Source organism: Athene noctua, chromosome 3 (assembly GCF_965140245.1).
Source record: "Athene noctua chromosome 3, bAthNoc1.hap1.1, whole genome shotgun sequence".
Lineage (NCBI taxonomy): Eukaryota > Metazoa > Chordata > Aves > Strigiformes > Strigidae > Athene > Athene noctua.
The window spans coordinates 47,339,954-47,360,820 of record NC_134039.1 but is presented as its reverse complement, the minus strand read 5'-3'; the positions used below and the strand labels follow the sequence as shown (position 1 = coordinate 47,360,820).

The 20,867-nt window shown below is 40.4% G+C and overlaps 1 protein-coding gene across 1 annotated transcript; it reads right to left on the bottom strand.

Annotated features, from left to right (window-relative positions):
• Positions 1–4,589: 4,589 nt before the first annotated feature.
• On the bottom strand, positions 4,590–19,865 carry TSPAN8 (tetraspanin 8). The gene is made up of 8 exons (XM_074901510.1): positions 19,806–19,865; positions 14,977–15,039; positions 12,189–12,317; positions 11,466–11,540; positions 11,251–11,358; positions 9,384–9,533; positions 7,219–7,302; positions 4,590–4,643 (listed from the first exon to the last, which is right to left on the bottom strand). Exons 1-8 carry the CDS (start codon positions 19,863–19,865, stop codon positions 4,590–4,592), a joined length of 723 nt encoding a protein of 240 aa, XP_074757611.1.
• Positions 19,866–20,867: the final 1,002 nt, after the last annotated feature.

Sequence of the window (20,867 nt, the reverse complement as noted above, 5' to 3'; positions counted from 1 at the left end):
AAACTGATAATTCTCTATCTTAATTTAAAAATAAACCTTCTGCCTCACTTAATCATGTCACTAAACATACTTGGGTCAGATCTGCAGTGTCCTGGTGTCGTTCCCAGAGGGAAAGACAGCAATTCCAGTTCCTCAGGCTCATTCTCCAGGCATCCCCAGGGGCTGTACAACTACCAGAGCTGTCTCTTGGAGTACCCTTTGGTTACCAGCTCTGCTCTGATGAGCCCCAGCTTTGACACAAGCCAGCCAAATTTTGGACAGATTTGGTGTCGCATGAACAGGTTGAACTGGCTTTCAACATGACAGCCAGGACACAAGGTGGATTGGGGACATATTCCCCTCATGCTGAGCTGAGTGCAGCAAACCCTTGGACCTTGATAAGCTCAGTATCTTTATAGTTTTTTCTTTCAGATTAACCTGCCCTGGTTTACTTCTTTCATTTTTCAAAATCAGATTTCTTTTTTTTTTTTTTTTTCCTATCTGTCTCTGTCTTTTTCTTCATTGTTTTTTGTTTCCAATAAAGGACTTACTAACACTCCCTTCATTGTTTATGGCATTCCTGACATTGCTTTACTGATTCATATTTTATCATAATCTATAACTTCTTTCTTTTTCTATTCATGCTGTATTTTCCCCCCCAATGCAATCCCTTCTGAGAACAACATGTTCCCCTGAAATCCCTTAAATGATGTAACAAATCATTCTTTGGAGATAGTTTGACCCAGGTGCGATGTCTTATCTGTTGCCATTAAATAGTTGTTTGGCTTTGATATGATAAATCATCAGTTTGTGTTAAATAGACTTGGTTTTAAATTGGGATTCAGCTCCCCTAGCAAAATCAGGGACATACTGTCTTTCTTCCTACCATTCTTTTCTTATACTATTTAAGATTATAATGGTATATGCTTTTTCTCCCTCTGCTATTCCAAAACACTAAGGTCTTGGACATGTGTCTTTCCTCTGTATGCTTGATTTTACTGGGTAACACTGAAAGGAGCATAACTTTGGATGAGATTGTTGTGAAAAAACAAAAACAACCTTCTCCAACACCCCACAAAAGAAAACCCTTATGGTTTTATTGTTCTGTTGAGGATTTATTATCAAATTCCATTTCAGCAATTCCAGACACCATGAGTAAAAAGTGGATGTGGGCTCAGAAAAATGTCCCATTGTTATTTTGAGTCAATTGCTAACTCCAACTCTTCTCTGATAAGAATACCAAGAGGACTCCATGAAGGAGTGATGCTGGGATCTCTCTTACAGTATCATAGCTCTGAGAGGGACATTCTTGCTCAGCAGATGAAACTCATGCTACCAGCCCAGAGAGTAAGCAGGGCTCATTTCCTAGCAGGCTGGATTATGACTGAGCAAAAAGGTCAATGAAACAATGCATAATCAATGCACTCTCATGGAATATTATACTAATGTTCTTTCCTGACTGACCACTCCTATTGATGTTAAGAAGTTCAGTATTGTAGGATGCAATTAATTCGCTCCAACTTTACCTATCTGCAATGCAAATAACTCATCTAATCTCTTTGGACATCTATTTTAGAATGAGATGCCTCAAATTCTAGATGTGCTTATTTCTCTTCATTGATTATAAGAGGAGTCCAAACAGGTAGCTCAGATATGGCAGTGGGGGAGGATGAAATGATCTTTAAAGGCCCCTTCCAACAAAACCATTCTGTGATTCTATGATATGAATTTCTACTCTAGAGTTTTGCATGTGGACAGATGAATCCCATGCAGACATATTTGTCTGTTTTCTGCTTGTTATTCTGCTGTTTCCATTGAAAAATGGAGAAGACTTCAGGAGGCTACAAAACATTACAAATAAAGTTTTGCAACATCAAAGGCAAGGGGCATGTTTTAGAGGCAAACCCTCTTCAGCAGCAAGTTGGTCATGTAGCATTTAATCATAGTATTTCAGTTGTATTCCTTAGGTTTTTAGGAAATAAAGACAAATTGCCTAAATAAACAGAGGAACTATTCACCTCAGTTCCAGATTAAACTCTTGTGTCAAAGTTCCTCACTGAAGACAACAACCTTTTGCCATTGATTTTAACGGCACCACTTCTTACCAAAAAGTCTAATGTGTCATACACCATTATTTTTATGCAAGAGGAGTATATTTTGAGGGCTGTATCTCAAACCAGGATGTAGGCAAAATTTGTGTGTATTAACACTGCTTTTATACCGTCTCCCCCAGAGTCACATACAGGACCAGACTGGTGTCCAAGCCAGAGTACTTTGTGGCAATCTTGTGTCAATGCTTATCACAAATCTATAGCAGTAATGATCAAGTTTACAGCTGCCTGAAGCTAACTACTTCTGGCAGCAAGGGTGAGCTGTAGTTTTCCCTTCATGTCCATCCCTTAGGCATCTACAGCTCTAAGCCCCCTTTCTATGGGACGCACTCTGGTCCTTTGTTCAAAGAGAATTTTCCTTCTCATGGGAAGGAGAAGCAGAAAGAGGAAGATGCAATTCTCTCTGCATTTTGCCCTTCTAGTCCCAATTTTTTCTGTAGTAATAATCCAAGAGTCCAGCTGCCATCCCATGATCTGGGTGATTCAGGCTCAGCTCCCAGGATTTCAAATCATGGGTAAGCTATGCACAGAAAAAAACAGCCTGGGGAGGAGGAGGAACCCAGAAGCCAGCATTTCTCCTTCCAGTGAGTACAGCTGGGTTATAGAGTCATGCTTTTTCTCTGGTCCAACAAAGTTTAAATTCTTCTGGCACAGTTTCTGAGGTTCAGCAGAGGGAAGGGCAAGTGCCAGAACTCTCTGGTAGCTAGATGACTTTCCTGGGAGACATATGAATTTGTGAAAGCAGCTCTCACTGCTTGGCCTAGTGGGCTGAGTGCTAGCAAAAGGGCGGGAGAGAGGACAGAAACTTCTCCTCTGGGTGTGTTTTAAAAGAAAGTAGTTGCTGCAGATGAATTTTACCTGAAACCAATCCTGTCAGTATAAGGCATGGGCAAATGTCTCAAGGAAAGCTTTTAATGTATTTATAAGTAACAGTTGCATGGCTCTGTCAAGATGGGAGCAGCCTGGCTGTGCTTTGAAGCAGTCATAGGCACTTGAGGGATCTTAAAGCAGAAGAGCAGTAGAGATGTTTTTTTTCTTAAGAGCAGCTGTCTGTCTGTGTTTAAAGTTGCAGCTAAAGACAAAAATGGAAGCCTAGCAGGACTGGCAAAAACAGCTAGTCCCCAGCGCACAGCAGTAAGGCCATTGGCATGCTGTGGAAAACCTCAGCAGATCCCTATGGAAATCGTTAGACATCTTTATACCTTTAAAAATCCTGCTTCCTGATGCCATTTACTTTCTGACTGAGAGCTGCCTGGGCCAGCAGCTCCCTGGGGGCGGGGACCACACAGACTCCCCTGGGGCAGCAGGGCAGGGCCTGGCAGCCAGGGCCTGTCCCACTGCCCCAGCCAGGGGCAGGGCAGCCGGGGGGCACTGGGGCAGCCCCAGCCCCAGGTCGGGCACGTCCCTTGGGACTGGGATGTGCTAAAGCCAGGCCAGGCCATGGGCTCATGGGTGGGCCCAGCTCAGTGGGACCCTGTCGCCAAGCAGGACAGGGCTATGGGGATCTGGAAGCCGGCCCTGCTGTGGCATCACTGGAGCAGGGGCTGACAGCCTCAGGGGGCTGACATGGTGTCCTGGGCCATGGGCAGGGTGGGGGGAGCCCCAGGGTGCTGGGAAGGGACAGTCAGGGCTGCCAGTGCCTCAAGGCTGCAAGACTTGCTCTGGTCAGTCTAAAGGCAGGTATGCTTTAGAGACCTGCTGCTGCGTTACCAGCCGTGCGCCCTGTTGTTCACCCACTGCTGGGGGACCCCACTGCTCCGCCACTCTGGGTGAAGTCTCACCCGCATGACTTCTGTGTACGTTTTGCCTCCACATGGGCTTGGATTTCACCCTTGATGCATATTTGAAAAACATGTGCCACTAAATCCAACCCTCGTGTGCATTCTAAGCATCATTTGGGCCTGCGAGTGACCCTCTCAGCTGGCAGGATATTGATTTAAATGTCCCTGAAGGGAAATGTGGCTTTCCTATTTGGATGAAAGTTAGTCCCTGTGCTTCTCACAAGTAACAAAACCCTGACCACATATACCATATCAAGTGTCACACTGACCTGAGACACTTGTAATGAAAACATCCTGCCCCACAAGCAAAGCTGCGTGGGGGCATATGATTCCCCAGATCAGTCAGACACTGCAAGATCGTTTGCAGCTGTTTACAGTGACTGCTACGGGTGGCACAGCACCTGCATGGACACACCGTATGGTGAAATGGGAATCTCAACATGACTTAAATGCTCCTTCAGACAAAATAAACTCCTCAGAAACATAAACAAAGATGTTTATTTCAAATAAAAATTCACATTCACATCATTAAATCTTATGAAGTGTAAGGAGGTCATTATGCAAATTGTGAAGCATCTGTGTGCACAAGGGCTGCCGTTTTCATCAGAACAGCTGCCTGGGACATGCATGTATTTATCTGAATGTGCCAAGTCAAATATCCTTCTATCTACAAAGGTTTTGATTTGGCTGGTGACATTGTTCTGACACTTCCACAGTTTCATTTTCTCTGGATCTGGCAGTAGAGGCTCATAGAAAACCCCAAACCGAGAATCTGGAAAACAAAGACATTTCTGGTATTACTTGGCAGTCCTGGAAATCCCAGGATACAACTGATACGCAGTGGGAACATTTTGTTTGCAAATGTCTTGGATTTACATGCAGGCTAAATCTGCTATGCAGAAGATCTTTTCCAATGTAATTCTTAAAGAACATGACTCTAGAATACAGCCATTTTAATGAAATCAGTATGTACCACAGGTAAGACTGCAGACATGATGGAAAACTTTCATTTGTTTAAAAGATGGATTGCCTCTGGGGATGGGGAACCCTGTAACTCTGGGGGTTTATAATACAGTTGTTAGCTGCAATGGAGCAGGAAATACTGAGAAGTTCAAGAAGTTTGGACAAAAATTCAGTCTTCTTTTTTCTAAGTTGGAAGAGCTTTCTGATTTCATTGCATGTTCTAAGGATTGATTCCCTTTGAAATCTCTCTTCTTTTCCACTCTCTCTTTTATATATATATATGTGTAAAGACATACATATGTATATGTATACAGGCCTACATCTATACACATGCCTCACTGTTTTGAGTGGCAAATGATCATGCAACAAAAATTTTATTTTCAGCAGTAATAGATTTGGGATTGAAACACTGAGTCCACTACAGAAGCTGTTGCTTGAAATATAAAATTCAGTAGGGTGATCTTCTGTAATGGGAATTTCTGAGTGAAATTCCACAACCTGTGACAGACAGCTGGTGAGATAAGAAGTTCAGAAAGCTTTCTTCTGGGTTTAAAATTAACTAATCTGTGAAGGTGTTTCACAAAAGAGGAAAGTATCCAATTGACACTTACGAAACCATAAACACCAGGGTGCTTCATTTACTTATGGATTAGACAGTGGAGAGGATACAGAACACAGGGGTACAGCTAAGAGAAGAGGATGAACTCGCAGCTGGAATAAGCTGACAGGACTTCCCTGGCATACCATTGTCACTTGTGCCCAAGTGAAACTAGGCCCTTCTTCCTCAGCACCATTTCCACTAATAGGATGAGCTGAAACCATTAACAGACCACAAGTAGCATAATGGAGGAGGCAGAGGCAGGACTGTTAGGGAAGAGCACTTTTCCTTGTCCACTTCTTTTTATCTGGGGTTTTCCAGAGCAGAGAGATGGTTAAGCATGTGGTCTTTGATTTGCAATTACTTGAGAAGTCAATACGTTAATATCTTTGGAAAGGCTAAAAGTTTATCAAGTGTAAACTGTCAGCTGACAGTTTGTACCAGCTGGGGCTCATACTGTTTATTCATGTTTTTTTCTAATCCTTTTTTGATTGGGAGAGACAGCCACCACAGAAAATGCCAACTGGAGAACAGGGAAGAATGATGGCCAATGAACTAAAGGCTACAACTCATGTAACTGCAGTAACTAGAGCAAAGTGATTTGTAACTTACCTTTGGGATACAGATGCAATTTTACACTTCTGTTCTATTTTTAAAGGCCTTTTAATATTGGTGTATTATTACACCTATTTTCCCCCCCAAAGCCTACATATAGGCAAGAGACCTGACCCCCCACATAAAGCACCTTAAAGTAACATGAAGCCTATCCCAAGTAAGAAGTTAGTGGCCTGTTCTCTCCCAGTGTTGCAGCTGCATAACTCTTCCCAGTGCTGCTTACTATTATTTTCCTGGAAATGTATTCTTGAGTTGGGGCTCTTGCCCACTCTTCTACCACGAGGAGCAATCCTCTGCCAATGATGTTAAGAAGTTTTCAGTTGGAATAACAGACTGAACTCTGCACAGCAATCTTCGTCATTTCTGCTTTTCCCTCACATATCCATTGGTGGGGGGCAGGGGAGGAGGGAAACCACAGAGGAATAGTGGAAAGAAAGAAAATGACCAATGAAAGCAACATGATGAAATCCCTCGTTTCTTTGACATTTTCTCCTAATCAAAGCCTATCGTTCATCAAGTAGCTGACTGGATAATCTCACTGTTTTTCCTCCTCTCTTCAGAGAAAATTTTGCATGTTATTCTTCAGTGTATGATGAAGCAATTAAAATAAAGAGCTCACATACTCGGCTTTTTTTACAGACAGGAACATATGGAGCAGCACAGGTGTGCACTCCAGCACATTTATGAACCATCTTGATGGCTAAATTATGCCTCAGAACAACAATTTTGTACCATAATTTCTTCATGATAAGAATATATAGTTTAGGGGCAAAGTTTTCTTATGACTTTTTCCTCAAGCAAAGAAAGGAAAGAGGAGGAAGAGACAGGCTATTCTGCCTTCTGTCTTCCTCAGCCCGGGTATCCACACACCCCTCTGTCCACAGGGCTTACTGTCAAAGCACAGCCTGGCTCCAGGACTCTCAAATGTTTGCAGAAAAAGTCCCATGTGATATACAGGCAGCAGGGTGGTCTGATCCCACCTGAAGTTCGCAACTCAGCAGCCATATACTGTTTATATGAAATAACAGTAAGATTATAGCTAAGGTGAGAGGTGGTTTTCCCTTGTCTATTAATTGAGCAAGCCAGGTGTTTTAATCCCATTCCCAGTGTATTTCTAAGTAGAACATATTGCTTGTCAGCTACTAAATATTTTAATAGTGTATACTGGTACCTCAATAACAGCCAGTCCAAAGGCGATCCCCATAATTATAAGCAGGTGGTCTTTAAGGTATTTGATAATCACATCTCCACAAGGCTGAAAAATAAGACAAAATTATTAATTATTGGTAAGCAATATTATCCTAAAGAGATTAGGAATGCATCTTCTAAAATAACTCCTCTCACACTCTCTCTCTTACTCTCTCTCTCTGTGTTAAAGAAAGGATATTTGAATTTACTCTGGCTTGTTTGTAACAAACATAGAGCTATACGTACGTTATGCTCTGAGAAAGATAGCTGGTCTTTGTCTTCCCAAAGATGAAGATTAGTTTAGTAGCTGACCATAAAAGGGTGCCATTTCAGATGAAGACATATAGCTGTAATGCCTAATGTTTGCATGATTTTCAAGTGACAAGGAAAGAAGCATTTATTCTTACTTTCACTTGATGATCATTTGCTGCTAGGAAACAGCCAATGCAGCCATGACCAAATCTGAAACAGAACTTCAGTTTCCCGTTAATCTGATCTTTAGATTTGAAACTTCAAAACTTATTATTAGAATTGGGCTCAATTAACAGTATCTGGATATAAAACCTAGCTTAAAAATTAATTTGGACAAATGTTTGGTGGTCTTGGGCTGGGGCTGGGAGGAAGAGAGTGATCATATATGAAGTTCTATGCAGAGCTACTCTCCCTCTTAATAAACCCCTACATCTGGCCTTATAATGACTACATCTTCTCCAGGCATTGACAAAAGTCCTTTTGCAAACTGTGGAGAAAGCCAAGTAAGGCTTAAATTCATCAAAACTACGGTACTGTTCCAAACACTACAACTGCCTTCCTCCCCAAAATAGTTATATTTCACCATATTTCCTCCTTCACAATAAACACATGGGTCTTCTCCTTCCAGTCCTTCTAAACAGACTCTCATTTAAGCTGACTCAGAACTGCACTGAATTTCAAATCTTTTTTCCTGGATCATAAGAGCTGAATGTCTTTACTAGCATCTAACACCACCATGAAATCTATGTGTTCATGTGAGTGATATCTTGCACCTGCGGTAATTTCACTGGTGGCTTCTCATGTGTCCTTTGAGGCTTTGCCTGAGGCCAAAAAGACATTAAAATGTGGCCAAAACAGCCTCTTTGTATACATCTTATTTCCAGATTGGGTTCTGGCATCCTCTACTTAACCAGACTGTTCCCTTGCTTTAAAACAGTATTTGCTTCTGTGGGACTACACAGGGAGGAAATTAATGTTCAGGCAGGACCTGGCTAAGGAGCTGTGTATTTAGAAAAGTATACAACCAGGGTGGACATTTGATAAAATCTGCTTTGTGCTAGGTGCAGATTGGCAAACTTTGTACCACTAGCATTCTAAAAATGCGACTATTTTGTGCTAGTTTTCTCTTCTTTTTAATATTTTTCTTTGCATGCATAGAGTCCAAATTTCCATATAAGTCAGATAAACCTTGAAATTAATTGAGATCTCTGCTGCCCACCTACCAATTTTTGAGTATGCTTTCTTGTTGCCTGTCACCAAACATTTTTGCCTTATTATTATATTAACTGCTACATACATTTCAAAAGGCTGTAGTTGTAGGAAATTAAACTTTGAGTATGCTGCCATGAAGCCTACAACATGATAAGTTTCTTTCCAGCAGATCCTGCAAAATGAGTGCGGGTTTTTTATTAAGGGACTATGAAACCCCAAAAGTATTACATTTAATTTGTTCATTTTTCAATATCCCTTATCCCTTTGAAAGCCTCTGAGTCAACATGTCTACCACCAGAAGGAGCCTGGGTGGGAACATAACTTCCTGAGGGAAAAATGAGAACTAAAGGGTAGCTGATGTGCTGCTCTGACCCAGAGGCATACCCTGACCCCAAAGGCATAGTAGTTTTCACCCACAGTAACCATACAGACTACTGAGGTCCTAAGGATGCTACACTGCACAGCTAAAATAGAAGCATCCCAGGAAGAGGAAGCAGCAGCATATTTCAGCTATGCACAGTAATTTCATAATACATGGCACAGGTGCAGTTCTGGCTAAATAATAGAAGGCAAAACTTTGCCTTTTTGGAAAGGTACAGAACTGCTGACTATGCCAGTCACCAAAGACACCTGGGGTAAAAGCCTCTTTTTGGAAAGAAGAGTGGAACTTTATATCTTTCTTACTGTTTTATAAATGAGTCTGCCTTCAAAGAAGGTGCAGAGGTCTGTTGATGGGTCTCTAATGTCACACTCACAGATTTTATTACTACCAAGAGGAGTATTAAAATTTTTTCCCCAGTCTTCAGGTCCATTCAGCAAACCACAGCACTGGTACTACAAGAAAGGAAGAAATGGTGAGATGAGGAAAAAGTGGTGATTTGCAGTTCAATAAAAGTAGGCGAGGGAGGTGAGGGGGAAAATGAAGGAGAAATTTCCTTTCATCTGTTCCCATATGGAAGTTGTCCCAAATTGGTATGTCTCAAACACCCTTTACAATTCCATACCAGTTATAAGAATGTTAGTGCACAAGTTTAAAAAAAAACCAAAAAACCAACAAACAAACAAACAAACAAACGGCAATATTTTCAGTATATGCTCAAGAAACATTAACGTACTGTAAAGCTAGTAATTGTCAATACCAGAATGGAACTAGAACATGGAACAATGCTGAGTATAGTATTTTTGAGAATCAAGTCTTCTTTCTGCAGATTATACTTTCAGAAGGTAAGTAATAGCTCCGGTAACATCCACATCTCACATCTTGAAAAGCCAGGCTAAAAATGTAAAATTCAGGCACATAAAACTCTGAAATCTAGAAAAATAACCACCTTGAATGGTGGTTAGCCCTTTAAATTAGAAATGGACTGAGGAGGCTAGGGCTCCATTTGGGGTTTGTGAAACCTAAACCAGGTGCAGTTTCACTTCATGTTCCACTTTGCTCAAGCCACTAAAGCTCAGGGGTGCAGACTTGGGTTTGAGGTCCTCCCTCTTTTAAAAAACAGCTGGAAATGTTCACATAATTTTGTATAAAAGCAAAGGCCGTGGGACATAATAAAGCAATCCTGGTCTATTTAAAAATTAATACAGTAATTACAGGATTTTTCATTTTGCTCACCCTTCAAACATCTCTCCAGGGAGCTGCTTATTATATCAGAAGAAATAAGCTGGCTCAGAAGCAGAGGACAGGGCTTAAGTGGAATGGGGAAGGAGAAGTGGAAGTAATACGAGCCACCCAAATATAGTTTCTTGCTTCCTTTTCTTTCACACCAGCAGCCTTTAAAGATATAGGAATTCTTTAAGCCTACCCATCAAAGTCATCACCAATTAGGGATTAAAAAAAACCCCATCAAAACATCAGGCACACTGTCTGCTGTGTAGACACAGGTACAAGTGGGAGGGACATCAAGTATATCAGTGAGGATCAGTTATGTCAGTGAGATTCAAGGGTCTTCTCTGTGTGATAGCCAGGTGCAAGCTGGCTCTAAGTGTCCACCTTCTGGGGTCCTGCAGGTGAGGAAATATATACCAGGATAGGTATAAGCACAATGAAAACAAACCTCCCTTTTATCATATTTTCTTCGCCTTCTTACACGGCATTGAATGACTTCATCGCAATAGGATATTCCAAATGAAATGAGGGTTTCCTTATCTCTGGGTTAATACTACCTTAAGAGTACTGGATAGTTCTTAACTGCAATACAGTGAAGGAGCAACGTCCCTTCAAAAGGGAAAGCTGTAACAAAGAAGCAGGCAGCCTTCTCCAGGAAAGAGCTTAGCTAACTCTCAGTCTCACTTGCACGTTTCGTGTCCTTGCTCCATTGCTTTTGTAAACACTATTGCACAAAGAAATCATCACAGGGAACCCATGTCGTAGCAAGAGAGTAGAAACTCCTTGTGTAGTGCTTTTAACTTGCATTTAAGTCAGGCCCTTCCCCATCTCCAGGGAATGAAATTCAAATCTATGGCAGAGTAGCCACAAAAGGAAGCACAGACAGATGCTAGAGTTGGAACAGATAGCAACAGCCCCTGCCCTTTGTTACATTTTAATTACCATTCTCTCAAGCTTCTGGAACTTCTCTTGAAACACTTTAGATTCTTCTGTAGAGCTTTGCAATGAATTCACACTCTTCAGGAGAGTCTTGTTAAGTGATGTTTCAATCTGCAAGTCCAAATATTTTATTAGTTTTCAGGGTAGATTTTATTAGTTTTCAGGGTAGAAACAGAACTCTGGGAAGACATCAATGTGAACGCAGAATAATACTGTACCTGAGATCTGTACACTGCTCCTAAAATACCTCCTGTGACCTGAAGGATCAGGATCAGAAGCAGTCCAATAAAAAACTAGGAAGAAAAAAAAAAAAAAAAAAAAGGTGGAGAAAACTATAGTACTTTTGACCAAGATGATATAATTTCTTCTAAGTGAATGTTAAGATTTCATGTGCTTGAATATCCATGTATGTAGAATGAACTGAAGTTCCAGTCAGAGCTACTCCAGTTATTTCTTCTTTGGTGATGAGAAAAAGGGGTGCTTCAGACGGTGTGCTCAGCTGGTGATTAAAATAAGGTGCACACCAGAGCAGTGACATGATGGGCAGTGTGTAGGTGAGAAGCGTTGGGCAGGAGAACAGAGAGGACATTCTAGGAGGACTAGTAAAGGGAGCAACTGGGAATTTATTAAATCAAATGGGGTAGGTAGTGGAGGAGGACTGGTGGAGGGAACCTTGGCAATGGTTGAATGGAAAAAAAGCTAGTGACATGCTCAGGGCTCTCTGGTCCCTGTCTTCTTGTTGATGAGACCACCCATCATTTTTTCTGCACTAGATTCAGAAGGGGCTCAAGAACAAGGTAAGCAATGAAAACACATGATCATAATCAAGCATTTAGTTAAACAAAAAGACCCCTATCCTCATTTGATACTATTTGCAAAGACCTTATCCATCAAATGTAGCTGTGGCCTGTTAAAAGTAGCCAAATGTTTCTCTTTCTTACCAACAGCAGCATGCACCGGCTCTCCTTTATGGCACCACAGCACCCCAGAAAACCAAGGACCATAATGATGGAACCCACAGCTATCAGCATATCAACCCCTGCAAACAGTGTGCTGTCTATCTCCAGCTCCTGAAAAGAGAAGGGAAAAAAAATCTTTCAGCTACAAGAAACTCCTCCTAAAAAAACTGTATCCCCCAAAACAAGAGAATTTCTTCATAATTCTCAACCACGGAGAAATTCTGATCCTCCAACAGCCCCTTAAACATTTTGTTGGGGAGCTCAGTAGAGCCTGGCTTTTCACAGTCTTTGTCTCTGCACAAGAAGAAAGGCAACTTTGCAGAGTAAATAAAGAGCTCTTGTCTTTAAAGTGGCTTTCAGTTAGTTTTCAGTTGATGAATCTTCGCTTTTTACTGGAAGTAGCAAAACTGATTATCTCAAAATCTCTCCTACATTAACCAAATGTTTAAGAAACAAAACCTCTGTTTGTCATTAGAAGGCCAGAAAAATACTCTTTGGCTGTTCCTGAGAGAACACTTCTCAGAGCGATGCTGGATATACTAGAGAAATAGTTAGATGTATTTTCCAATGCAGCTTTCGTATTCTTTGTTTTAGGCATGATCTCTAGTATTACCCTCAGAGATGATGACTGTATTTTGATGTGTGGGACATTCAACTAAACAATTCATATACCTCAATATCATTAAATATAAAATTATTCAGTTCCCACAGGACTGACTAAGGGCAAAGGCCAAAATAGAGAAAAATGTTCAAAGAATATTTTCCAGTGTGGCTGGTGCCAAGATTAGCAAAAATATCTGGAAGTTGTCACATTTATCTTCTGATGGAAATTGCAAAGGTATATAGACAAGTATAATTTGAAGAATGTGTTGTTCTTTCCCCTTCCAAGTTGGACTGAACCTCCTGTTATTTATTCTTAGAAAGCTCTATTCATCTACAGCCAAATCCTTATGGTCTGTTCAATTATTACTCAGGCAAAACATACATTGGTTTTGAATGGGAGCTTTGCCTGCCTAGAGGCAAAAATGTAAGAAAATGCTTTCAATTTTGGTCCCTACTCTTAATTCACTGTTTTTGGGGAGTACTAAGTGTCACTTCAAGAAACCAGTTTGGGACACACTTTAAGTAGGCGTTTCTGAATAAGAAATCTCAAAAAAACAAGAAAGGGTAATAGTGGTTATGGTTTACCAAGCCCCACTGTACCATCTGAGCCATCATACTAGAGATGGTCAACTAGAAAGTAATGGCAATCATTTCTCGTGAAATGTCGACTGAGGAGGGAAAGTTGTCATCCTTCCTCTTCCACAGCAGAGAACAGCAGAGCTCTCCACCATTACCTAATTTACTCCACGGCACAGCATCATCATGAACTGAGTTCTCTTGCATCCACCCTCCACCAGACATGAGACATCTGGGTGTGGCTAAGGGAAACAGTATCATCAGCCAAATGGCAGGAAATATATAAAGCTATCTTCTTATCTCCACCATCTTTTTGTTTCCAGATGGGAAAATACTGACTTAAAAATTATTGTTCCTAACTAACGGATGGCAGTGGAACAGCAGAGAAGTGATCTGAAGGTTTGCAACTTGATCTATACTAAAGGCTCAGTCTGAAAGCTGGAAAAAAAATGCTTCCATGTCACACCTGTCCATTTTTTAATTTCTATGGTCAGAAAGCCTCTTTGGAAATAGAAGTATACAAATTAAATTTTCACATTAATTTACATTTCTATGGCCCAAATTCACAAGAAGAAATATACTGCTCAAACCTGAGGCTGCTCTTCCTGATAATGTAACAAAGCACCAACATACCAGGATTGCACAATGCCTTTCAGTGAAGCATCTATGAGCTGTGAAATCAGATTCACTCAAGGATGGCTGAAAACACGCTGCAAGTCAAAAGCCAGTGCCACAGGGACTGAAAGGTCAACAGGGCCCACAGGGCCAAAGGGCCTTTGCACCAGAAGAACCAACCTCTGCTGCATGTCTGCAAGATCAAGGGCTCCTCAAAATTGCATTTTCCCTAGCTTTGCAGAAAAGGAAAGTCATAAAGTCTGAAGTAATTTAATAATCCAGATAAAATCCACAAGGGTAACTCAAGGACTTTCTTCTTCCCTCCAGGAGGGCGTTAGGACATTTTAATCCTAAATAAATATTTTTGGGTCTCTTAAAACTCTTTCTTTATAAATACGAGGGGGAAAAGGAAGGATAAGGTTTTTTTAAGGAGCCGCTGAAAATAGAAGGGAAGAATCCTTGCTCCCTTTCAAAGTTGCAGTTACTGGGGAAACAGCAATTGTATTATTGAAGACAGTGAGAAAGGCAAAAAATATTCCCTACAAACATACAGAAGTAACCCTAGGAATACATATGACTATACTATTCTAATAGGGAAAGACATTGAGAAGTCTAGGAGTGGCATGGCTGCTCATTATTCTCTCTAACACTGAAATCAGTAACAAAACCATCATCAGTTTTCATTAGAGGAGAGAGAGGCACATTTTCCAAGGGCAATCAGTTTGCATCTGCAAGAACCTACATTAGTAACACTAAAAGACACTTCCTGTAGTCACGTCTGTGCTTACGTCAATCCCTTTATTTGACTACATCACCACCTTTTTTAATCTTAAACATCATAAAATGCATTAATCTTTACCCACACAAACCACATCAACAAAAATATAACACGTTTGTGGAAATGAAGATGGAGAATTAAAGCGCATGCAGTGGCTTCCACATTTTACATGGTTCTGGTATGATTGAGTATATTTACCTGCTGAGCATTTTTGCTAACACGTATCCATATGGAGACTCCCAAAATAACAGAACCACACACCTGCAGGAGAAAATAAAGAATATTTAGAAAGATCAGCAATTTTAGATCAACTTTCAGCATCTAAATTGCACCAGATGCTGGCCAAAATTCTGAAATCATTTGTTTGGCAAAGTGAAAGAAACATGAATTGCTGGAGCATAGAATATTGATTCATATCCAGGAAACTTCATAAGGGTAGTTAAATCTTCAGTTATGCACCAAATCCCTGATGTTTCTACCTCAGAGGACTCTGCATTTCCTTGATGATTTATACATGTGGTTGGGAAGCACACAGAAATTCTGTCAGATGCGAGAGGAATATAAATTGTTATTGTATGTATATAACATGACTCTAAAGAACATTGTTTCTTGTATAATGGAAACACATGAGATTGAATAAGGCATGTTTGCATAAATGTCGTTTCTAGAATTATTCAGGATACATATTTAGAGACATATTCTCTATGGTAAAACTATCTGGAAAAGTTCATAGAAAGTCTTTCTACTGTTTCTATGCAACAATATCTGACCATCAATGATCCTTAGAATATTCCTCCTATAAAATACCTATAGTTATTATTTCCATTAAATTTTTACAGAAAACAACCATACTCAGTCATGTACATCTGAAAGTTAGACTGGGATTACTTGCTTTAAGATGTCAAAGTGAGGGCAGACACATTCAGGGAATCACTAGTTGTGCTCCTGTTTCATTGATCTTTGAGATACTGTTCCACTATGCACCAGTCACTTTATTCCTAACCTTGTCCATGATGAGTCTTATACAGAATTTATCTTTATTAAGTGTTGGAGATAGATAGATAATTAAGAGGCTGATCAGATGTAAGGATTGTGCCTACTGAGATGACTAGTACGAAAGAGAGATCACCAAGGACCAGGATAGAGAGATTTGGAACTATCTTCCTCTGTGTCATTAACACTCAAGTCATAAATGGCCCTGAAATGTGGTTATGAGCTTCCCATGAATACCAGGACTATTCCTAACCTTTTAAAATTAAAAGAGCTATTTTTACATGTTTTAGATAATTTTTCTTTAAAAATATTTTCCCACAAAAGGTTTCATATAATATTCAGCATCAAAGACCATAACGACTTTAGCAGATTATTTAATATGGAACAGAGCCAGCATTCAGACATGAGTACCACACTTTTTCCTGCTCTAAGTAAAGCTCCTATAAGTACATTTTAAACATGAAAAGGAAAGTTGTACAATTGATGACAGCTATATCGTGTTATCAAATTTAACTAGAAGTCCCCACTGAAATCTTCTGAATCCCACTGAATCTGCTTAGAAACTGATGATATCATATGACTTTATATCTGGGTCTTGTTCAGCAGCACTATGTGAGCCATGTGGCTATGCACCAGACAACATGGGCTCGCTGAAGCGAAAATTTCCACTGAAGCAGCTATTGCTACAAATCCAGTCAGAATTTGGCCCTTATTTGTTACATAGGACCTCCCATAAAAACACAGCAGAGTAGTAGAACTATAGCTGAATGTACAGGAACTTACCAATCACAGGGGAATGCTACAATATTTACTTTCTCCATTCAAAAAAGAAAAATAATTTATAAAACAAAAATTTCAGTACGGTGTATATATTTTAGTTATAAAAATAGAGTTGTTTTAGGCTGATAAAAAATGCTCCATTTCAGTAAAATCTTAATGTTTTGTTTGTTTATTTTCATAATATACAAAGTGTACAAGAACACACAAAGAAAGGTTTTGAAATAGCAAATCAAAATGGTCTGTTCCCAAAGAGTCTAAGCCAAACATTTCAAGTTTGCTGGAATACTCCACTCTAATTATTAAGTTTTCTCAAAATAAAGTTTCCACTAAATAAATTTTCATTTCAGAAATTTCATTTTTAATGAACTGGTATTTTCCAATTGAATATAAAGAGCTTTTTTGAAAAGGTCCTCACCCATTTTCCCCAAACTAGATGTCTATCATAGTTTTGCCTCAACCCTTGACCAAGAATCAGTGACCTCATCACAGTCTTGTAAACTGACCAGGAGCAGGACTGTGGTCATTCAAATTCAATAGGTCCTTCCTGAGCCCTTCATTCTTGCTGTGATGAAAAAATATAGCCTAGTTAAATTAATATCACCTCAGATGAGCCTGTTGTGACTCTGGACCAGCAGTATATCAAGACTCCATACTTCTCAGACATGGGAATACCAAGCCTATGGGGAATTCCCTTCACTGGCAGACACTTAGTAAGCAATAACTTTAAGGGTATCAAAAGGAGCTTTCTATAAGGTTGCTTCTGTTCAGGAAAATATTTGACTGGAATACTTCCTCGAGATACCTGAAATTAACAGTGCTAGGAAGGTCCTACAGAGAATGCGGTCTATGGCTCAGCATACCTGCTAAGTTTGTGTTGCTGCTTCCGGGGATCGAGATGTTCAGATGTAAGGTATGGTGAAGGGCCACTTCATTTGTAGATGGGACTGCAAGTCTGGTATCAACAACTGATAAGGTATCGCTCTGTCACTAATCGAGTTGCCTCAAACTAGGATTAGACATCGCTATTTAATGCAAAAAATGGTAATTCTACAATTTTGTATGACGTGGAGTAGCAGAAGCTGACAGAAAGAGGGCAGCAGGTGAAACAATATCCTGCAAACTCTGAAGAAGGGAAGGAGGAAAAATCTGACCTACATGTCAGGTTTAATGCTCAAAACTGACTTAAGGATTAATTTAAGGACTATTAAAAGCTCCATATAGGCACCCAGGTCCAAAGCATAGGCCTTTAAACCCCCATGCTCAGCTTTCTTTCACCGAAATGGGAGGATGAAAAACTCTACAGACACACTGGAGCCCGTCATGGGGCTGTACATTTCCAGGAGGCATATGTTGTGTAGTGAAGGCAGAGCTACTTTGCAGAGCTAGCTTAGACTATTCTAGGTTTTACATACTTAGTGCTATAAGCTGCTTAGAAAAAGGCATCAGAAGGCTGAAAAGCCCACTCCCGAGTACCCTAACAGGGGCCTCTCCCCCCAGAGAAATTGCAAAGGGCTTAAAATGAAAGGACACCAGGTAAATATGCAGCCCTTGCTCTTATTTAGTTAAGGTTGAAGTCACCTTCATTTCCCACCATCAGTTTAATTTTCCACTTGCCAACTGCCTTGTGCATAAGAGAGAACAGCTGTGGGACCAGTGTCTGTAAAGATATCACTGTTCCCTGTACTCTGCTACAGCAATTTCATGATGTCTAGGAATCAGAGACAGGAATGTGAATCAAAGAATTCAGCTTCATTATACTCCGTTGGCTCTGTGTTTGCACCATGTTTGTTCTTCCCTATCTTGGTAGTGCTAAATCGCTTCCTTTAAAATAAGTACCTACAGCTGCATCCCTGTCCTGCTCTGACCCATTCAGGCAGTCACACGCACAGCAAATGCTCTCAGCGTATTCTTCCCCAGAATAGAGTACGGATTTTCCTACCTTTGGCATAAAGATAGGTTTGGGAAGTTTGTTCCATGTCTGCTTATTTCCTGAGCTTTCAAGACTCCCCCAGGATGGCATCCTGTGGTTTTTGCTAGGAAACCCATGCTGTCATTGGAAGCTTAGGCATGGGGCATTATTCACATGTTCATTCCAGAAGTAGACTGTAGCTTTTCTAATGCTAGTCTGAGACGGTTGCCTATGTTTTAGCTTACAGTAAATCCAGATGAATGTGAATGGGAAAAACTTCCTAGGCTCAGGAATTCCAAGTCAGAAACTTATGGACTCTTTAAAGTATCATTGCAGAAAAACTTCAACACAGATGTCAAATATGTTCAATTTGCCTTGATGGAAGTGGAGGAAGAAGAGGGGAGAGGTAGTCCAAACCATCACTGGCCTGCTAGGAATTTCTTTGTGAGGTCCAGAGTGATCAAAGAATTTTGCTAATTCTTCTCATTTTGGCTAGCCACAAATTTTCCAGGGCTACTGTTTGTGGTCCCTTTTGAATGGTATCACCTTTTCACTTAAAAAAAAATCCCTTGAGGCAAAGCCCATAATGTGGCTAAGTAGTTCTGCTTCTGGTTTTAGTGAACCTCTGGTGAACCTGACAAGTCTCTGTTGGGAAAGCTGACAGGTTGAACCATGAGAGAAATGTTCTTTAACTCAAACTTTTACACAGCTTCCAGGACTTGAAATTCTTGAAAACCAGCTGAGATGTGATAAATAGACAAACACGGTTCAAACCACACCCAGAAACTTGTCTGCTGCCCTGTGGTGTATTTGCCTTGATACAGCTATTGGCAGTACTGCCAGCCCATACTACTTTACATTTACCGTCCACCATCAGAAACTAATTATGACATTGAATGTAAAGCAAAGAACCACAAAGAAGGATATGAAAACCATTTATCAATTAGGAGGCTAAAAATACAAGTGAATTTTCTGTATCTTCTGTTGCAACTACATTTTCAGGATTATGCTGTTTGGATGCAAACAGCAGACAATAAAAGCAAGAGAACAAGGCATTATGGAGAGTCTGTTATCTTCTGACTGAAATGAATGATGTCCCCTGCTCGATACAGGCAGGGGAGAGAGATTCATGGCCGGTCTACTTTTGAATGTGGAGTGAAAGCTATTTTGAAGGAAAAAGACAAAGGGAAGGGCAAAAGTTAAACATATTCTCCCCTCTCTGATTTAGAATTGTACTCTGGTTCCACTTATGCTTTATTTTCTTTACGATTCCTTCAACTGCAGCATTCAGATAATGTTGAACACATTTCATGCATCACTAATAACAATTTAAACACCAACTTACCCAAAATAAAAAGTTGAAGATGAACATGGAGTACTTCATGCAGCCACTTACACCCGCCATTTTCAGTAAGCTGAGAGAAAAATGAGCACCACGGAAGAAGCTTTCCTAGGAGTTTGACCTTGATATAAAAGTTGTTCCTGCGTTTTCAGAAAACCTCTCAAACCACGTCAAATACACCGTGCTCCGCTACTGAAAGTAAAAATTGTGACCAAGGCATCGACAATTATTTAAATAGTACCTATACCACAGGTAAATATTAACCAGAGCATTGGGGAAGCACTACCAGGTTAGTTATCATTGAGTCTCCAGACTCTTATTGCGTCTTTGTGATTTGTACTTTTCTACAATCCTGTTAGTCTTGTCCTACACCTCGAAAGTAAATAGATAATGCAGCAGAAGTCATAGTTTCAAAGAGAAAGGGAAGCAAGCACAAAAATATTTTACAGACCTGCTTTTAAGAGGTGGAAATGATTACATTTCTTAATGCTTTTAAGTTACAGGGTTTACTCATTTATTGTCCACTGATTATTGCTAACAGTCATTCAGTTGTGTTCACCCTCCCACTCCAGAAGTTCAACTGGCATAAAGGGATGGGTCTGTGTTACCCAGCTGAGGAAGGGTAAAGAATCCACTGCCATTTTCTCCCTCTCAGTGTCTACCTCAGATCTTTTTTCTCTTCCTTACCAAGTCAGGACCCCAGGAACCTGAGCACTGTTGTGCACAAAACATCCTACTGAGCAGGTTTCCAAAAGTGTTGTGAGCTCTAGCACAGCAATCACAGTTCTGGTGTCAGATGCAGGATAACTCTCAGCAACAGAGCTAGATTCATCCCAGAAGGCAAGGCAATAAACCTGTTTCATTAGTATTGTTTTATGTCTTGTTTGTTTTCTTTTCTGCTCCTCAAACTAGGAAACCTGAGGGAAAAATAAAGGTATCATTGCTCTGTTTTTTCTATCAGCCCATTTTCTGGAGAAGCCCTATATAGCAGTTCTTGGAAGGATGAGGGTCAGACACAGGTTCCCCTGAGTTTGTCATAAAGATTTTGCAGGTGAGCACAAAGGG